This window comes from Salminus brasiliensis, chromosome 2 (assembly GCF_030463535.1).
Source record: "Salminus brasiliensis chromosome 2, fSalBra1.hap2, whole genome shotgun sequence".
Lineage (NCBI taxonomy): Eukaryota > Metazoa > Chordata > Actinopteri > Characiformes > Bryconidae > Salminus > Salminus brasiliensis.
This window is the reverse complement of record NC_132879.1, coordinates 12,775,626-12,795,815: the sequence shown is the minus strand read 5'-3', so window position 1 is coordinate 12,795,815 and position 20,190 is coordinate 12,775,626. Positions and strand designations below refer to the sequence as shown.

Below are 20,190 nucleotides of genomic sequence, written 5' to 3'. Positions count from 1 at the left end.
GAGGGTGGGGATGAAGAACGACATTATTATATATGAAGATTATTATATGAAGAACGACGTATTATAGTTTATTTTTAGATGATCCTATTTATGTCTCTGCACCTAAGTTAGCTAGCTAGCTATCTATCATGAACAGCCGTGCAGAGCAGTACAGTCAATAGCATAGTAGCTAGAAAGTAATGTAGTGGACGCGCGCGCGCGCGCGAGAGAGAGAGAGAGAGAGAGAGAGAGAGAGAGTCAGTCCATGTTTTCCCGCGCTCACGTGCCCGCGCGTGCACGCGTGTTGCTCAGTAGTGTGGCTCCAGTGCCAGAGGCTCAGCTCAGCCACACGGCCACTGCTGCTGCTGCTGCTGCTGCTGCTGCTGCCGTCGTTTTTTTATTATTTAGCCCCTTTGGGATCAGAATTACGCAGCTTTGCCATGACTCGTATCCCAGCGGTGGAATAAATACTCTTTTGTTTCTCTGTTTGGAAAGATTATGAGCTTTCTTCTGAAAGGATCCTGAATCAAGTAAGTTGAAGGTGCTGTGCGGCCGTTAACGCTAACTACCCTCCTCCTCCTCCTCCTCCTCCTCCTCCCTCACTCCCTCACTCCCTCGGCTAATGGCAGTCAGTCAGGCAGTGTTTCTCGTGTGTGTTGCTATTGCGCTAAAGCACGCAGTTACAAGGACATCAGACTACGACGGTTTTACGTAGCTAGCTAGTTTTGGTAGCAGTTCAGACGGAATTGGTCAATAAGGAGTGTTAGTAATGCGTTATACTGTCAGTATTTAGCTATAGCCACCACCTTCCTGTGTAGCTAACTACAGCTCTACCCAGAAACTGTTAAACAGTGGACTGTTAAAGCTACTGTAACTTCTGTCGAGGATTTGTGGAGCCTCATGTGCTCATACAGTGTCCATATACAGGACTCCTACATGTCCATATGCATGTTTTGAGGTCATAAACAGGCCTCTTGGATTCCTATACAGTCCTCTTGGGTTCCTATACAGTCGTCTTGCGTTCCTATACAGTCCTCTTGGGTTCTTATACAGTCCTCTTGTGTTCATATGCATGTTTTGAGGTCATATACAGGCCTCATATACCCATATAATAGTTCTCTTGGCTTCCTATACAGTCCTCTTGTGTTTATATACAGGTCTTGTGCACATATGCAGTTATCTTGGGTTCCTATACAGTCCTCTTATGTTTGTATACAGGTCTTATGCACATATACAGTCCTTTTGGGTTCCTATACAGTCCTCTTGGGTTCCTATACAGTCCTCTTGGGTTCCTATACAGTCATCTTGCGTTCCTATACAGTCCTCTTAGGTTCTTATACAGTCCTCTTGTGTTCATATACATGTTTTGTGGTCATAAACAGGCCTCTTGGGTTCCTATACAGTCCTCTTGGGTTCCTATACAGTCATCTTGCGTTCCTATACAGTCCTCTTGGGTTCTTATACAGTCCTCTTGTGTTCATATGCATGTTTTGAGGTCATATACAGGCCTCATATACCCATATAATAGTTCTCTTGGGTTCCTATACAGTCCTCTTGTGTTTATATACAGGTCTTGTGCACATATGCAGTTATCTTGGGTTCCTATACAGTCCTCTTATGTTCGTATACAGGTCTTATGCACATATACAGTCCTCTTGGGTTCCTATACAGTCCTCTTGGGTTCCTATACAGTCCTCTTGGGTTCCTATACAGTCATCTTGCGTTCCTATACAGTCCTCTTAGGTTCTTATACAGTCCTCTTGTGTTCATATACATGTTTTGTGGTCATAAACAGGCCTCTTGGGTTCCTATACAGTCCTCTTGGGTTCCTATACAGTCGTCTTGCGTTCCTATACAGTCCTCTTGGGTTCTTATACAGTCCTCTTGTGTTCATATGCATGTTTTGAGGTCATATACAGGCCTCATATACCCATATAATAGTTCTCTTGGCTTCCTATACAGTCCTCTTGTGTTTATATACAGGTCTTGTGCACATATGCAGTTATCTTGGGTTCCTATACAGTCCTCTTATGTTTGTATACAGGTCTTATGCACATATACAGTCCTTTTGGGTTCCTATACAGTCCTCTTGGGTTCCTATACAGTCCTCTTGGGTTCCTATACAGTCCTCTTGGGTTCCTATACAGTCATCTTGCGTTCCTATACAGTCCTCTTAGGTTCTTATACAGTCCTTTTGTGTTCATATACAGTCCTCTTGTGTTCCTATACAGTCCTCTTGGGTTTCTATACAGTCCCCTTGTGTTTATATACATATTTTGTGGTCATATACAGGCATCATGTGCCCATATAATAGTTCTCTTGGGTTCCTATACAGTCCTCTTGTGTTCATATACAGGTCTTGTGACCATATACAGGTCTCATGTGCTCATATCCAGGTCTTATGAGGTCTTATGTGCCATACAGACTCATGTCGAGTCATGGGATGAATGAGTCACATTCTTGACCCGTGTCCATGTTTCTACTTCAACAGGATGAAACGAGGCAGAGTAAACATTGCAGCAAAGTGCCAGACCTTCGGTCCTACCAAGAGCAGAGCCAAGAGGCAGAAGATTGGCCAGGGCGTGTCCACTTCACTTGGCCATGCCGAGGATTGGGGCAACTTGCCCCATCACATCGTACTTCACATATTCCAGTACCTGTCTCTGGTGGACCGGGCACGGGCCTCGTCTGTGTGCCGCTGCTGGAACGATGTGTTTCACATCCCTGAACTGTGGAGATGTTTTGAGTTCGAGCTGAATCAGCCGGCCACATCCTACCTGAGATCCACGCACCCTGACCTCATCCAGCAGATCATTAAGAGACACGCTCAGCACCTGCAGTACGTCAGCTTCAAGGTAAAATCGGCCTTGGCAGTCGCACACCTCTAAAGCAGAACGGTTCATTAAGGCCAGAACACACTGACCCACCACATGTCAAGCTTTTTAATGTTAAGGCATTTTATTGCATAATGTTTAAAAAGACAACTTTATTGTCAGCACTGTGTTGAGTGAGGAATTACATCTAGTTCATCTGGCATATGGTGCTACATTTACAGGGCCCATATCATGGAAAACTGTTTTTTTTCGTATCTTTTATAATAAATGTATAATAAACATCATTCACTGCACTTTTCTTGGCATTACCTTAGCCCTCCTACCATGTTCACTTAAATTTAGTCAGTCTATCACCGTTTATTGTGAATGTTACTTTTGAGCTTAAACACACTTTTACAAGAACAGTTGTTCCAATTAGTCCACAGCTGTAGATGATTGTGGTTGTTGTTCAGCATGGTAGTCTTTCAGTTCCAGTTTGGGGGGATATTTGCCCATTTTCCCTTGCAAAAGGCAGTTAGTTCTGTGATTCTCTGTTGTCCATGTAGTGTATTTTTAAAGGCTATACTTTGGTCATCAGTTTTGTTTTGTACTTTGTGAAATGTAGGGGATTCATATCACTTTTGCCTTCTATGTACCTTCCGCCCACTTGAAAATTTGATACGTTGACCTGCTAGATACATTTGAGTACCCCTGTTCTAGAAGATGAATAGACCAATAAAAATGCTCTTGGAAAAGTACTTGGAATAAACTCTTATTTTACATTGACTTCCATTCAAAGTTAACGAAATTTCTCCTGTAACGTCATCATTTTAGAAATACATGTTTATAACTGGACAGCGACAATATGAAAAGGGGCTGAAGAACCCTAATCGGAGAACTTGCATCACGGGTTCTTCAGGACATAAAACATCTGTATTACTCAGCATTTCCATACACAGTCTACTTAGTCTACTGGACTAAATAAACTCCTCTGGAGCTCATTTAGGGCAGTTAATTTACTGCTGCTTATTTGATGTTGTGGCAGTGTTTAATAGATGTATATTGTGGTGTGGTCTAAAGGCCAGGAAGTTAAAAACAGTACATCCATTCTAGACTTAAGCTTAATGTGTGGAAGGCTGTTAGTGGCTTAATAAATTTACAGCACTTTCAGGGGCATAAACTATGCTCTCTCTTGTGTCCTTAGTCTTGTCAGTGTACAGAGCTCATTATGCTTAGGTCAGGGAACTGTGAGGGCCAAGCCAGAATCTTCCGCTAGCTCCTCTTGAGGAAGCCCATTGTAGATTTTGAAGTGTGTTTAGGATCATCATTCCCTAGAAACCACTCTCCCTTCATCTTCGGCTTGTTTACAGATGGTGTAATGTTTCCTGTGCCACTGGCTGTAACACAGGTCCAAAGCAGGATGGATCCACCCCTATGCATAACAGTTGAAGAGGTGTTCTTTTCATGAAATTCTGCACTTGTTCCCCAAACATCATCCGAATTTTGGACATGTTGTTCATGCATGCAGACCCACCTCTTCCGAGAGTACTTGGGAGAAGAGTAGAGTACTATGGTCTCCTTATTGACTTGTGTTTAGTAATGGCTAAGCTTAGCGGTATCTTTACATTTTTTGTCTATTCAGACTAGCTAAGGTTATTCTTGAGTAAACAGTGAAGCACTTTTGTAATTCGCTCTGGATAAAAGCATCTGCTAAATGCTGTAAATGTGAATGTAGAAGCTATGCATTTTACTAATTTTAGCCTGTTTGGTTGCGAGGGAGTACACTTTCAGACAGGAACACAGGACATGTGGGTGAGAAGCTTCTTCTTTCCCAACTGTGTCCTGGAGGACCTCCTACGCTGCATATTTTAGTGTTTACTCTGCTCCCAACACACCTGATCAGCTAATCAGCTAATTAACAAGCCCTTCCTGAGTTGATGGTAGTCTGTGTGAGAGCAGGAAACCACTAAAACGTGACCTGCCTGTAAAAACAGTCCATTTTAAATTCATGTTTTTTTTTTGTGTGTGGTGCACACTGCAGAGGCCTGTGACCGGGCAGCCTGGCTCAGAGCTGCTGTAATCCTTAACTTGTGAATATATCCTGATGGGCTGAAATTTGGCCAAGATCAATACATAGCCAATCAGATTTTCCATCTGTAAAATGTAGAACATGTCATACAAATCAGCCCTTTTTTACAGCTCCCCCCGTCTTGTGAACTGCTGGAGTCTCCAATTCAAGCAGCAGTGCACTGGTAATTAACTGAAAGCTTGGGGCAGTGGGGGACAGCAACAGTTGCTAAGCCAAGTTTGGGATTGGTGATTGTTTATCAATCTTATAGTAAATAATATTCCCTCGTTTCTTTGTGTGGCCCTGTGACCGACCAGGGAAGATCTAGACCTACCTACACGTACCTACCTAGGTGGTGCCATGGAACAACCATTTTCTGTAGAAGAGATGAATGTGTAGAACTTGTGAAAGGTTTTCTCAAACGTTCACATCTACTTCTTCAAACTTTTAAAAGGTTATTAACAAACATCTCTATTTAGTAAAAAAAAGTGTGCCCCTTTAACCGTACTTTCAGTAAGAATACTCTGTCAGATATTAGCTGCATTGTTTGTTTATTTATTTATTTTAATGTCTGTTTTTTGCCCAACAGGTTGACAGCTGCACAGAGTCCGCAGAGGCAGCGTGTAACATCCTGTCCCAGCTGGTGAACTGCACCATTAAAACTCTGGGCCTGATCTCCACAGCACGGCCCAGCTTTATGGATGTCTCTCAGGTACTGTGCATGCAGTCACATTACCCCATCCTGCTGTCATAATGCTCTCAGATTCAGTAAGCTCCAGCGACTTGATCGCTCAATGGAAAAGGTGTGAAAAACCCTTGGTGCTGATTCTGCATGTCTCCTTGTGCGTTCTGTCCCCAGTCACACTTTGTGTCCGCGCTAACGGTGGTGTTTGTGAACTCGAAGTCGCTGTCCTCCATAAAAATCGATGATACGCCTGTTGACGACCCTTCCCTGAAGGTTCTTGTGGCCAACAACAGCGACACTTTGAAGCTTCTAAAGATGAGTAGCTGTCCACACGTTTCTCCAGCTGGTACGTGATATGATATAGACATGTTTCATGGAATTTTTACAGGTCTTGTTTTTGCAGCAGTATTGTTAAAAAAAAAACACAAATACAAACTGAAATAATAGTTATAGACCCCCCGTTCCTGCTCTAACATCTGATTCATTTTATTCATAAAGGATTTGATAAGGATCTGGAAAAAAGTAGAGGAGCTGGAACCAATAAAACTTTCAATAACAAGATTCCAAAAAAGACTACTGTGCAAAACGTTGAATCATCAATTTAATTCTAATATTAATTATGACATTTAGAAAGCTACGTATACCACACTTGTATTATCATATACGCTAACGTCTAATGTTTTCAGACACCCCCAATCTTTCCACTGTTATTGTCAAGTCCAGTGAATAACCTTAAATGGTACAAAGGTAAACAGTCTATTTGCACACCTGTACAGATGTTCTTTTCTGTAAATATATTTTCAGCTCTTTATTACCTTTAGTACTTTTTACTTTTTTAATTTATCCCCTACCCTATTTATTGTTTAGTGTCATTTTCCTTTAGTTTAAGACTGTGTTCTGTGTTTTCATGTTACTTGTCATATGTGTTGCTCTCACCAAGACAAATTCCTTGTATGTGTAACATACTTGGTGAAATAAAGAGATTCTGATTGTGTGCATATTATCATATAGCGCCCCCCTGAGGTAGTTGTACTGCATGTAGCAGTAAAATGTGCACCTTAGTATGTTTGTGTTTCCCCACACACCCACACATCCTACAACTGTCCAACAATACAATACACCATTATTTCATGAGGCTAAGATGCCCTGGGATACTACTATTTCAAAGGCCCATAAAGGTGGATGTACAGATGGATCCCAACAAAGGATGTGTTCAGCAGCCTGTTGATTTGAGAATCCAATAATGCAGACCTGTTTGGCACCTGCATAGATCATTGATGCATTTCATATGGATATTGATATGTTAAACAGACCCTTAACAACGATTACTTCCTCTCTCTTGTGCTCGTTCAGGGATCCTGTGTGTGGCAGACCAGTGCCACGGCCTGCGGGAGCTGGCCCTCAACTACCACCTGCTGAGCGACGAGCTGCTGCTGGCACTGTCCTCGGAGAGGCATGTGCACCTGGAACATCTGCGCATCGACGTGGTGAGCGAGAACCCGGGGCAGACGCAGTTTCACAGCATCAAAAAGAGCAGCTGGGACGCCCTCATCCGCCACTCACCGCAGGTCAACATTGTCATGTACTTCTTCCTGTACGAGGAGGAGTTTGAGCCCTTCTTTCGCGAGGAGACGCCCGTCACGCACCTGTACTTCGGCCGGGCTGTCAGTAAGGACATGCTAGGTCGCATCGGGCTGAACTGCCCACGTCTAGTAGAGCTTGTGGTGTGCGCCAATGGGCTGGAGCCACTGGATGAAGAGCTGATCCGCATTGCTGAACGTTGCAAGAGCCTGACGGCCATCGGCCTGGGTGAGTGCGAGGTCACCTGCAGCGGCTTCATGGAGTTTGTGAAGATGTGTGGTGGCCGCCTCAGCCAGCTGTCCATCATGGAAGAGGTCCTGATTCCAGACAACAGCTACAGCATGGAGCAGATACACAGCGAGGTGTCCAAACACCTCGGACGCATCTGGTTCCCGGACATGATGCCCACCTGGTAGACATGCATATTTATACATGCAGTACTGTGCAAACGTCTGAGAAAATACCTTTTAAAGCAAAGGTTGTGAATCCTTGTGTCTCTTACAGAGGATATTCTACACATCTCAATATACAATTTACAATATTGTATAAAAGTGCAGTTAAATCAGCAGGGATTCAGTACACTTTGAGGCACTGCTTATGATTTGGTTTGCCATCAGTGCAATATGATTCTATTTATCAAAATTCAGCATTCATTGATGTTCTTAACTGTATTAGGAACAAATATTTCACAACATTTAGTCTTTTTTGGTCTTTATACAAACAAGAAATGGGCAATGTGCTATCATACACTATATGGACAAAAGTATTCGGACACCTGCTCTTTTTATTTTTTTAAATCAAGGTATTAAAAAGAGTTTATCCTGCTTTTATTGAAGTAACTCTCTACTGTCTATTAGATTATGCTGTAAGACCATTGTTGTAAGGATTTGATTGTATTCAGTGACGAGCATTAGTAAGGTCAGGATGTTAGATGATCACCACACCAACTCATCCCAGATGTATTGGATGCATTCCAGAGAACACAGTTCCACTGCTCCACAGCTCAATGCTGGGGGCTATATACACCTCTAGCCCACTTTTGGCATTAGGCATGGTGCCAATAGGTTCATGTTTATCTGCTCTAGAGAGTGGTAATCCTATTGGCACTACTTACCTAGAGGGACTAGATAAGCTGTGTGTGCATTTGCATACCTGTGTCAGCAATGGGTGCAACTTAAAGTAGCCGAATACATTCATTAGAAGGGGTGTCCACAAACATTTGGACATACAGTGTATGGTATGCACTGTGTGCAATGCAGGTTATCAGTCAAGGGAAATCCATGCAGTCTGCCATGAGCTAAACATTACCACTTTGGCTAGTCTGAACGTGCTTGCAAACTACAATGCATAATATCTGGAAATATGGATGAACACATTTACTATTATCAGTCTGATTGAAATTATATCAATCAGTGTTAGAAATTTCCCTTCCTCTAGGCCCCCCAGTGCACTTTAACATCCCCTGCTGGCCACTCAGAGTTTCACTGTAATGGCTGCTACATGAATTCTGGCAGAGAGGTTTTAGTTTTAGTTTTTGTTGTTAAAGGCTGAAGTTGGCCTTTTTCACTAGCTTCTAATTGTGATCCACCTTACAGACAGCTGTTACCTTTTGGCGACTGTACAGAACATCTGCACCATTAGGGTGGATTTTTGAAAGTTAGAACAAGAAACTAAATCCAGCTTCATTGAAACAAGTGACTGAGGTCACAGAGAAACTCTTAAACCTAGAGCCAAATAAACGTTGTTTGTGTAGCAGCTGATCCTTTAGGTAAGTTGTTAGGTGGGGCCTCTATGGATTGCATCAATGAGCCTTAGGTGCCCATGACCCTGTCTCCTTTCTTGAACCACTTTTAATAGGTTATTATACACTGTTATACACTATAAAACCGCTCCTCTCCTTTCTCGTTCCCGTGACGAAAACTTGCACTCCACCACCGCCTCTGCTCCTCCTGATCATTCAGTCATACTCAACCTCTGCCTGGGGATCTGGCTTCGGGTCCCATCAGCTCGAAGCCCCTCACAACTCCAGCCCAAATTTCTCGAGTTCTCCTCGCCTCAGCTAGCGTGGTCCGCATTCGCAAATAGAAGTTTATCTAATCAGTGCTTCATTAAAGTAAAGCAGGTGAGCGGATGGTGGAACTAAACAAATACATACAGTGTCTGAAGTTCACAGAGGTGGTCAGCACACACACCTGTGCTCTTTTAAGGGTTTTTGATAACCAGCTTAATAGTTATCAAAAAGAACAATTCTTGCACTTTATATGTATTTCTTCAGTGGCTTATGAAGTTTAAACTGGCCTAAGGCTTTTGCACAGTACTGTATGTTGTCAAGCAAAAACAAAAACAGCAGCTTTACAGTACAAGGAAAAAAACTTTCAGTTGAAGTAAATGTAAAAAGATTTAATTCAGAGACATTTTGAAGCATTTTTATTGATCATCATGAAATTGTGACACAATTCTGCCTGATTCACATTATATCAAAAAGTGAAACCCAGCAAAACTGGAGAGACTGAGGTTTTGCAGGACAGCGACATGTAAACACACTTATGCAAACTCTCACACACATTAACATACTAGCATGGTTCCCACAAGTTCCAAAATCTGGAAAACCTAGAAATTTAGAGAATTCCCAGATAAAAGGTAAAAGGTAAAGGTAAAGGTGCACGTATTTGTCACTGTACAGTGTACACTGTACAGCGAAATGTGTCCTCCGCATTTAACCCATCTGGTAGTGAACACACACTCACACACACACACGTGTTAGGGGCAGTGAGTACACACGCACACCCAGAGCGGTGGGCAGCCAACTCCAGCGCCCGGGGAGCAGAGAGGGTAAAGGGCCTTGCTCAAGGGCCCAACATACTCAATAACATACTCATGTCGGGCCTACATTAGTAGTAGTAGTTTTGTCCATGAGTTCCTTATTGGCCAAAGGTGGGACCCATGTAAATTAGGGTGGGCTGTAACGATGGGGCCCATTTGGGAAGTACAATAACAACACATGTACAAACCCACTCTGAGCCAAGTCCACCTAGAACCCACCTAGCCCACGTGCCACCCATGTGATGTCCACGTAAGCATGTTGTCCTGGAAATATTAGTGAGCTCCTGCAAAGAGTTGAGCTCTGAAACCAGTGAGCCTCACATTTGAAAACACTAAATGGAATATTTGAATAAAGTAATGCAGTCGTAGGTGCTGATTAGTACATCCAGTGTGTGAAACCAGTGGATCTTAATAGGCTTTTAAATGATGTTGTCATGGATGGAAGTCTAAAAAGAGTGGGAACCCAGACTAAGGCCTGATAGCACACACATTCAGTGCACACACACACACACACACACACATTTAGACTCTATTCTGGACCTTTTCTGCATGGACATAATGAAACTGACACACTGGGCCGGGTGTGTATTTGTATTTGGACAAAAGTGTGGGTGGGATGCATGCTAGCCCATCAGAATGAGCTGTCGATATCTTGGACAGACAAAGAAGTTGCACTGATTTTGACAGGGTCATGTTTTTCTTTTTTGGTTTGAAGGCCCCCAAGCTGCGCAAAGGAACGAGATGTCAGTTTAAGTGGAAATGTGACTTTATGTTTTATTAACCGAGGTGGTGTTTCAGGGAGTTAGACATAATGGCGTTTCATGAGCGCAGACCACCCTTCTCACAGAAATCTGACTTTTACTCGATACAGGCTGAAGCTATTGACAGAATAATTCATGAGGCACAGACTGGCATTTGCGGTGGAGTTCTGCAGTGTCCTCTTGCTGTGGCTGCATTTTTAAACCCCTCCCTGCCTTGCCCCCTCATACAGGATAAGGGAGCAGGAAGGAGCTGTGGAGGAGGTGAACTGTGAGCAGTTAGGGCAAGGTGTAGGTGTGGACAGTCCACAGCAGAACAGGTAGAGTCAGTTTTGTTTGAATGGTAAAGTAAAAGAGGTGAAATCTCAGACTTTGCTCTCTCTCTCTCTCTCTCTCTCTCTCTCTCTCCCTCTCTCGCAGCTGCAGCGATTACATAACCCTGTTTTGTTCTGTCTCCTTTGTGGATTGAATGTCAGTGCGATTAAGCTGTCTTTTGATAGGGGCTTTTCTTACTTTCTTCTACAACTATGAACAAGAATGCTTTTGTTTGTATGTTTTTATACAGGAGTTAGTGTTGGTCGCATTGTTAACGACTGAACGGTTTATGTAAAGGCATATGTTCACTATACTGAGCTCTTGTCTGCGTAGGGTACATAACAGGTTATGCCAAACCCATGGGTTTATTTCACTTGTAATATCAGTGTGATTAAGGAAAAGTCATTTAATGAAGTCATTAAAGTCTCATAGCTTTCAAAGGCCTGCTCCAGAATAAGGTACCCTGCTCTTATATGATAGATTCAGTATTTAAAAGGCTCATATCAAAGAACACCGTTGCTCTTTTCAGTTTCCAACCAATCATTGTTTATAAACTATTTAAAAAGCCCTTTTAGGGAACCTAAACCGTGGAAACATGCCATTTTCTATTCATTCGTTTTTATAACATTTTGTTTGTTAAATTTTCCCCATTTTTCTCCCAGTTTGGTACTGCCAATTAACCCAGCCATTCGTAGCTCCCCCTAGCACTAGCAGTGCTCCCGACACTCTCCTCCGATACATGTGAGGCCAGCAAGCTCCACCGGACCAGCTAACAGGCGTCTGTGCCGGCCATCATTGCTTAGGAGTGATGAGGTAGAGAGCATCATCTACTCACCCAGAGGGTGACACAGCCAATTGTGCTCTCTTGGACTCTCGGGATTCGAACTCGATACGATCCCTGGGTCATAGTGGTAGCGCATTAGACCGCTAAGCCACTCGAAGCCCCCTATTCATTCATTTTGTGATGTCACAAAACTAAAGCAGTTTCAGCATAGAGTAGTTTTGCTCCGGCCTTCAACGCTGCAGTTACACAGAATCCATCACCCAGGCACAATACAGAGCAGCCAGTCACAACAGAACACCCACTAAGCTATTCTGCACCACCACCTACCAGATATATCACTGTAAGCCACAGTAACAAGGTTGGAAATTGCTCATGTAGAAATGAATTGGGACAGTTTATGGAAGAGAAGGGAACATTTTGTAAGACAGGGTTGGATATGGGCCCTTTAACACCACTGGATCTGTCATAAAGAAAGACTTGCAGGTATTTGTACACAGTACTGTGCAAAGGTTTTAGACATATGTGGAAATTAGACTTTAACAGTTTCTTGTCTGGGCTGTAAGTGTTTATTTACTGAATAAAACACTAATATTACAATAAATACAAATGTCCTTCATGCCGGAACTAGTGGATTTACATCACTGGGGTTATTAAACATCTCCAGATCTCTCCTCGTGGGAGTCTGGTATTATTTATAGCTATAATCCAACAGCAGAAATCAGAAAGCCACACTTTTTGTTACTTTTGGCTGAATTTATGTTTACCTGCATCTGTTGTGATGAGATCTGGAGTTTCTGCAAGCAAAGACATTCTTATTGCTGAGAATGGTTTTAAATATTATGCCTAGGTGCCTAAAACCTCAGTTTGCACAGTACTGTTTGTATATAAACTGTGTGCCCTCATACGGGACAATTACTACTCCTCTTAAACAAGAAATATTTATAATACATATATTTCTTCATGGAATTATGAAATCTTAAATAATGTATTTTGCCTCTTGTTCTAATTTGCATAGTTACTTAGTGATGATTTCTATTTGATGAGGATGCACATTAAAGGAATGAAATATTTACAAGACTGAGACTGATCATTTAATGAATTTTAATGGTTTGATGAGCTCAGCCAAAACCTGCCCATAGCCAACAAACACTGTAGCGTAAAAATGCACAAAGCTGTTCTTTTGACATTGAAACATCATCCATCTTGTTCTCTTCCTCCTGTCTCTCTCATGAGCATGTCTTTGCAGTTCAAGAATCCAGCACAAGATGGCAGAGATGGCCCACCGAAACAGCCTGTGACATCATTACATAAAAATGCAACGAGCTCTCCAAATCGAATCAGTGCTAGACCCATTTTTATTGCAAGCTTCAGCTACAGAGGACCCTTAAGCGAGACGTGGATGGGAAGAGTGAAATACTCCCTGGGCTTCATCTGCTTGCCTGGCCATACAAGTGGGATCATCACTGACCCCTTCAAGAGTGAGAAACGTCAGAAGGACGTCAGAGATACAATTAAGTATTCAAATACAAGGGGGTGGGGGGGGGGTAGACGTGTGTCCTCTGCTTTAGCAGATTATTTTCACACACATACACACACACACACTCTCTCTCACACACTCACACACACGCATTCAGGCAGCCAGTTCAAGCCTTGTGTTAAATAATTAAGAATTATGTGTAATAACAAAGCCAGAGATGCTCTTAAATCTTCCTGCAGTGCTTGTGTTTCTGTCTCTCTCCATCAAGCCCAACATGCTCTCAATACGGATGCATGAACTGAAAATACCAGGATATTACGTAACATCTGCAAACCTCAATTATTTCATGAGCAGCTCGAAGCGCTCGTGAATACAAATGCGCCCTGCATGACGAGGGGAAAGTAGGTTTCTCGCTGGGAAGCAAACACTACCGAAGCACCCAGTCAGTCCAGAGAGGCAGCTTTTTTGGTGAGAAACTGTGGGAGACGTATCGATTAGCCAGCGCGGTTTGTGCCGCCTAATAGTCTAAACTTCTGCCTGGAGCCTTGAAGAACCTTAGGGACATGCTTTGGATCAGCTTTCTGCATTTATCCACAAGGCTTGTTAAAAGAGAAGAGGCTGGAGGACGCACATTCAGGAAACTGCTGCAAACGGACTGCTTCAAGCTATTCTGCTTATTCCTCGACTGAGTTGAACCGACACGCGCCGTTTAACGACGCAGCAACGTCGGCATTTTGCATAAAACAGTGCTTTTGCACTACTTTTCTGTAGCAAACAGTCCCATCCAAATATGGCACGTGGCCTTGTGCAAATCGGTGGGGTGCAAATCAAGTTTCAAGTTTCCCCTCACACCAAAACATAATGTTCTGTAGCACCATGTCCAAAGAAATCCGACCGATGTTCTGCTAAAAGCAGCCCATGCGCTCCAATTCCACATTGCAGTGCTTTCGGCCAGCTAGATGGCTGGGGCGATGGTGCTCTGAGTAGATGGGGACACTCTGGAGAAAGAGGCACACAGTTCTTTAAGGCTTCTCCACTCTCTGAGACACTGGTCGCGGCGGTGTGGAGGCAGCTGGTCTAGCTGCCTCGCCTTGAGGTGATCAGATGGCACTAGTGTTCCCCTCAGGGCATGTAGCGTGTACCTGCAAGAAAGAGTCCTCATGAAAAATAACCAGGCTTGTGTGGAAAACAGGCTGCTTTGGCGAGCATCCTCCTAACCAACACTTTCCACAAGCAAATGTGATTGGATTACCTTGGCAGCAGGGCTACGACGGTGGTTAAAATGCAGATCAGGTAGAAGATGGGATCGGCCATTTGCTCCTGCACAAGCCAGTAGGGATCGGATGGAGGATTGCAGCTGATGCAGAGGGCGCTGAAGGCCAGACTCACGATAAAGTAGATCATCACACTTCCCACCATGATCACCCAGTGCACTACCGTCTGCAAGCGGCCAAACAAACAGAGACGTCATTAACACCAGTAATGACCCATTATTCCAAACCAGCAGTTAGGAAATGACTCTTGGCTGAGAACAATAGCAGAGTAGTGGTTCCCAATCCCAGTTCGAGCAGGCTCTCTGCCTTTCAGAGTTTTCCCCGCTCTGCCACACCTGATTTAACTCATCGACTGATTAACAAACACTTTGTGTGGTGAATTAGGTGATGTAACACAGCAGGGAAAACTTGAGGACTACAGATAGAAGGTGCCCAGGGCTTGAACTGGAGGGATACTTCGAGGAAAATTGCTGCATGTGCAGCTTCCTCCACAGTTTCTTTCCTCCAAAATGGCATTTTTGTTCAACCTAGTGTCAGAATGACTCACCCAACTCTTGATCTCGATCGCCAGATGAAGGATGATGGTGAACAGGGACACTGTGTTCATGGGGATTCCCAAAGTGAAGATATCAACATCAGAGCCTTCATATGTCTTAAAATAGACAAACAGATGGAAGAATCGGTCAACGGATTTCCAGAACAGGTATGGATGTGAACATGACAGGGGAAACAAACAGGGCAGCATTCATCTTGAATTCAGCCAGCATTCTTACCCAGTATGGGACAAAGAAGCAAACAAGGCTCTGGTAAAAGGCATCAAGAATAGCGATCCAGAAGGTAGAACGCTGGTATCCCTGCAGTTAAAAAATAAAACAGTGAGAATCGGTCTACTAACACAGCACTATAGTGTCACTGCTTGATGTCATGTCAGACATGACATCAAGACAAAAGAATACTTCACTTAGAAATGCTAATGTGGTCAACATTGCATGAAACCTGGTGGGGGAAAGTTAGCATGATCTCCTGTGCATAAAGCTAACGTGTCCTGACAAGCTTTCATTCAACATTAGCAACAACAGCAATTTTGAAGTACTCCTTTAAAATTTATGTGGCATAAAAACAAAAGAATAATGTCTTATGGTGGCCAGCTGCATGCTTTAAGGAGCTGCACAAATATCTTAATTGAACTGTTGCTCCTATATTGTCCACTGCCAAGCGTGACTATAAACATACACAATGTGTCTAAATGTTTGTGAACACCCCTTCTAAAAAATGCATTCAGCTACTTTTAACTGCACCCATTGCTGACACCAATGTGCAAATGCACACACAGCTTGTCTAGTCCCTGTAGAAAAGTACTGCCAATAGAAGAAGACTCTCTACAGCAGATAAACAGGACCCTGCTAGCACCATGCCCTTACTAATGCTTGTTAGTGCTTGTTGCTGAATGCAATCAAATCCTTGCAGCAATGCTCCAAAATTCCCTGGACAGGAGAGACACATACTTCAACAAAAGCAGGATCGTTTTTTCTTTCTTTCTTTTTTTTTTTACTACCCTTGATTTCCAAAGAAACAATGTATGAGCAGGCGTCCCAATACTTTTGTCCACGTAGCGCTAGCAAAGTAAGACACACTTTTAATGTCAGATGCAATAATCTGCATTCAGCCAAGTTATGCCAGTTATGTGCTGATTAGTGCTCTGTGAATATTCTAACACATCACATCACAACAATGGTGGGCATTCACTTTTCATGTAATTATTTGTCCCCATGGCGCAGCCCTGTGATTAGCCATGACACATGGAATAATCAAGTGTTCACATATGTGTTTAGAAATAGCAGCATATAATTGTAATATGACATTCCATCCATATCTCGCACCCAGGCGACAAGACTAGACAATAGATTTTTACAGTGTGTAGACAAACAGCTTTAAAGAATATCATTTTAACCAAACAAATCTTTGCAGAAAAGTGACACGTTCCCTCATGTGAAACTTCAAAAACCGCTCAGGAATCTTAAGGTTTGCAGTTATTTTAGTCAGGTGGACAATATGAGTGTCATTATGCTCAATTACAGCACAATATATAAGTTAAATACAGACATTAGGTTTAACATTTTAAGATAAATGAGTGTAAAATGTTTTTTTGAGGTTTTGTACAATACTAAAGTGTCAAAAAGAAAGAAAAACAAGCACCTTGCAAAAGTCTGGACACCCCAAGGGATTTGAGCACTCAAAATGATGACCAAGATCTCAGGCTTTAGTTAGTTTGTTATGTTTGTTCACGGTGTTCATTAGGAAAGAGAAGTTAATGCACATTTCAGAGCTTTATAAATACTCTGACTCCTCAAACCTTGTCCCAACAATCTGCAGAAATGGGCTACTCTAAGCAGCTGCCTAGCACTGTGAGAAGTAGAAAGCAAGGGTTTTTAGGCAGCCGTTTTCTTAGTTTGTAATGAAATAAAACAACTAGAGTTAACAGAAATGGTGGAGGTCAAAATCCCTATTTGACTGCTAAAGACCTTCAGGACGTTTTAGCAGACTCTGGAGTGGGGGTGCACTATTCTACTTTGCGACAACACCTACACTAATTTCATGCAAGAGTCTTCAAGAGTTTTCTTTTGAAAACTTTCCTCCCCACATAATTCAGAGTCAGAATTATTTAGAATTTCTGTTGCATTTTGAAAACAAGTCCAGTTGATGGAAGAAGTTAAAATAGGACTGAGCCAAGGTATGGTTTCTTTAAAATTATGAGTGCCTAGGTTCATGAAAAGAACACATTTCCAACTGTTCAGCACAGGGGTGGATGGATCATGATTTGGGTTTGTGTTGAAGCCATTGGCACACTAAATATTTGACCCAAATAGAAAGGAATGGATTCAGTGAAATACCAGCAAATATTGGAAGCGAACATCACACTGCTGTAGATGAAAAGAATGATCCTAAATACACCTCAACATCCACAGTAGACCACATCAAAAGACACAAGATAAAGGTCTTGCCATGGCCCTCACAGCCCCCTGACCAAAACATCATCGAACTGTCTGTGGATCGACCCCAAAATGGCAGTTCAGGAAGATGACCCAGGAATCAGAACTAAAAAAGAATAGGTAAAAAAATCACTCAAACTAGGATTGACCTCTTAGCTGGCTTCAAAAAGCCTTTTTTTTAAAGCTGTGATTCTCGCCAAAGAGATGTTATTTAGTACTGATCATGCAGGGTGCCAAACGTTTGCTTTTTTATTTGGAATCTGTAAACGAAGAAATAAAAAAGGTTTCTGGCCTAAAATCTTAAAGAAATATGTCAACATTACCCCACCTCTACAGCAGAGTGCCCTCAGCCCAAGCTGTTTTTCAAAACACACTAAAATGATTATTGAGAACTCAGCTTTAGTAGGCCTGGACTCGCTGTTCCTGAGCAAAGTGCCAGTGTGTGTTTGTGCACTAACCCCAGCATGCTGACCCCTCTTATAGAGCTGTGGCAGCTGCAGCAGCATGTAGGCCGACACCTCCCTGTCCATGATGCCAAACATGATTGGCGGTGCGGAGGTGAATAAGAGGTTGAAGAAGATCATAAACCAGTAGTCGATCATGGCCGTGCCCGAGAAGCCGCAGAAGAACTGGTACCAGAAAAGGAGGTTGACATACGCCTGGTGGGAGGTAAGTGGGGGTGGGTAGGTTAGCAACTACTAATTAAAACATTCCACATCATCCCAAGGTCAAGCTGGAGGGAGATGCTGAATGACAGTGCTGCTCAGTCACACTGCGCTATTGTGTGCTTCTGTTGGAAGTTATGATTGAGTGCTTTGTCATCAATATCACTGCCATGAGTCATAATCCTAAATCTTAAGGTTACATTCGCTCTGAGACATTAAAATGATGCCATCATGTGATATGTGATAGTTGTGTGATAGTTACCACATTCTTGTAGAAGAAGTAGATGATCATGTTTGCCAGCCGTGTGTAGCACCAGTGACCGTGAACCAAGAGGAGCTTCTTCAGGTGTTTGAAGCGAGATATTGAAAAGTCACTGGCCATGGCAGCCTTATGAGTATATACACACATACACACACACACACACACACACACACATGCACAGCCAGTCAGCAGCAGAAACACCGTTCAATACCATTCAACAATGGATGAGTGAATTATATGAGTCATTTGATCCTCTTAACTGCATCTCTGAAAATATCCACAGAGAGAGTCTGTAAAGGGCAACACAAACCTGCATCCCTTCTTGCCCAGATATTCCCACGCCCACATCTGCTGCCTGAATCATGTTTACATCATTGGCACCATCACCTAAATGCACAGGAAGTATATTCTTGGTGTTTGAACTGAAGATAACTGATCCATGCTACCAAACCCGTACACACACTCTGTACATAAACATAAAGGTCCTTCAGTTGGTTCTTTGAGCGATGCCATAAACAACCATGAGTGTGAATAGCCTTCACTTGTGAGCATGGTTCTCAAAGCAGCATTCTGAAGCATTTTTACCTTAAAATAACAGCTTCAAAATCAATGTGATACTCCACTGACTGTAATAAGGTGAATAGCGTCACTGTACTTACTGTACTAAGTAATTTTGGAGAAGCAGGCAGGACAACGCTCGCGAGAACTGCGTAACACTGCGTAACCCGAGTCATATCTGTGTTAAATCTAGTAATATTACTCCGCCTCAGTCCACATGCTTCTCTCACTTTCAGTGATGGTTCTGTGTCCTTTACTGGTGGCTCAAAGCATGAGTTACACTTCCCGACTGTAGGGGGAACCCATGAGCAAGAAGTGACAATTTTTTATTGGCATGGGTTGCCAATACCTTTACTGGAAGCAAAAGTGGTTCTTCTAAGGCATTGCTCAAAGAAGCACCTTTATTTTAAAGAATGTGTCGAAAAAGAATAATCAGTATATCTGCTACTGTTTGAAGGCTTGAAATCCATGTTTTCAAAAGAACAAAAGCAAGTGTGCTGCAGATAAAAAGGTTCTTATACAATACTAGTTCTCATAGTGTTAGGACTTCATAGTGTTCTAATATTGACCTGTCCATGCTCTGCACAAATGGTGTTCTTTCTTATTAACAAACATCCACGACTGAATGGTGTTAATTCTTTATAGACACTTTGTGTGGCTTTGGGATGGGTGGTATTCACTTTTTTTTCGTACCATCACATCTTCTTGAAATATTACTGTGGTATCTGGTGCATAAGTTGCGCAAGTACTGCAGATTGTTCTATGTTTACAGGGCTTCCGTACCATCTCATCCTCCCTTATTTTAAAGCTGGAAAATGGTCAAATACAAAGTTCAGTTTCATCACATCATGACTAACTAACCTTAAGTGAACTAACACACTGACAAAAGCGTTGATAGAAAAGAAAACTCGTGTCTGAGAAAGCAACTGGCTTTGGAGTGACAGATGAGGCAAGTTCTGTCGTGTCTGCTGTGCCTGGACCCGTAGCCGGCAATCTAGGCTTAGTAAGTAGGCTAGCAGGCTAAACACCACAGTACAGTTCCAGCTAACTCGGGCTCTAATCACACACATATAGACAATAAAACATAATTTCTGAGAGCACAAGGTTGAGTGAATGGTCTTAGGAGTGTTTTTCAGGCACATTTAGTAGACTGGCTCA

At 42.7% G+C, this 20,190-nt stretch overlaps 2 protein-coding genes across 2 annotated transcripts in view; one reads left to right on the top strand and one right to left on the bottom strand.

The window, feature by feature from the left end:
• Positions 1-285: 285 nt before the first annotated feature.
• fbxl3l (F-box and leucine-rich repeat protein 3, like) lies at positions 286-7,953 on the top strand. Its single transcript, XM_072667976.1, has 5 exons — positions 286-509; positions 2,471-2,834; positions 5,450-5,572; positions 5,720-5,891; positions 6,899-7,953. Exons 2-5 carry the CDS (start codon positions 2,472-2,474, stop codon positions 7,540-7,542), a joined length of 1,302 nt encoding a protein of 433 aa, XP_072524077.1. The 5' UTR covers positions 286-509; position 2,471; the 3' UTR covers positions 7,543-7,953.
• A 6,218-nt stretch (positions 7,954-14,171) lies between these two features.
• atp10b (ATPase phospholipid transporting 10B) overlaps positions 14,172-20,190 on the bottom strand; it is a 45,785-nt gene continuing 39,766 nt past the window's right edge. Inside the window, exons 15-21 of the mRNA XM_072673556.1 lie at positions 18,785-18,861; positions 18,475-18,600; positions 18,006-18,206; positions 15,331-15,411; positions 15,105-15,209; positions 14,536-14,723; positions 14,172-14,425 (exon numbers count right to left, since the gene is read on the bottom strand). Of these exons, the coding sequence (XP_072529657.1) occupies positions 14,239-14,425; positions 14,536-14,723; positions 15,105-15,209; positions 15,331-15,411; positions 18,006-18,206; positions 18,475-18,600; positions 18,785-18,861 (965 nt within the window). The 3' untranslated portion in view covers positions 14,172-14,238. The remainder of the gene's footprint in view (positions 14,426-14,535; positions 14,724-15,104; positions 15,210-15,330; positions 15,412-18,005; positions 18,207-18,474; positions 18,601-18,784; positions 18,862-20,190) is intronic.

What these genes read in the sequence shown, in the direction of transcription:
- fbxl3l (XM_072667976.1), top strand. Translation starts at nt 2,472, where the DNA reads ATGAAACGAGGCAGAGTAAACATTGCAGCAAAGTGCCAGACCTTCGGT. An exon ending in GCTTTATGGATGTCTCTCAG is followed by an intron (nt 5,573 to 5,719) that starts GTACTGTGCATG and finishes TTCTGTCCCCAG; the next exon opens with TCACACTTTGTGTCCGCGCT. An exon ending in TCCACACGTTTCTCCAGCTG is followed by an intron (nt 5,892 to 6,898) that starts GTACGTGATATG and finishes GTGCTCGTTCAG; the next exon opens with GGATCCTGTGTGTGGCAGAC.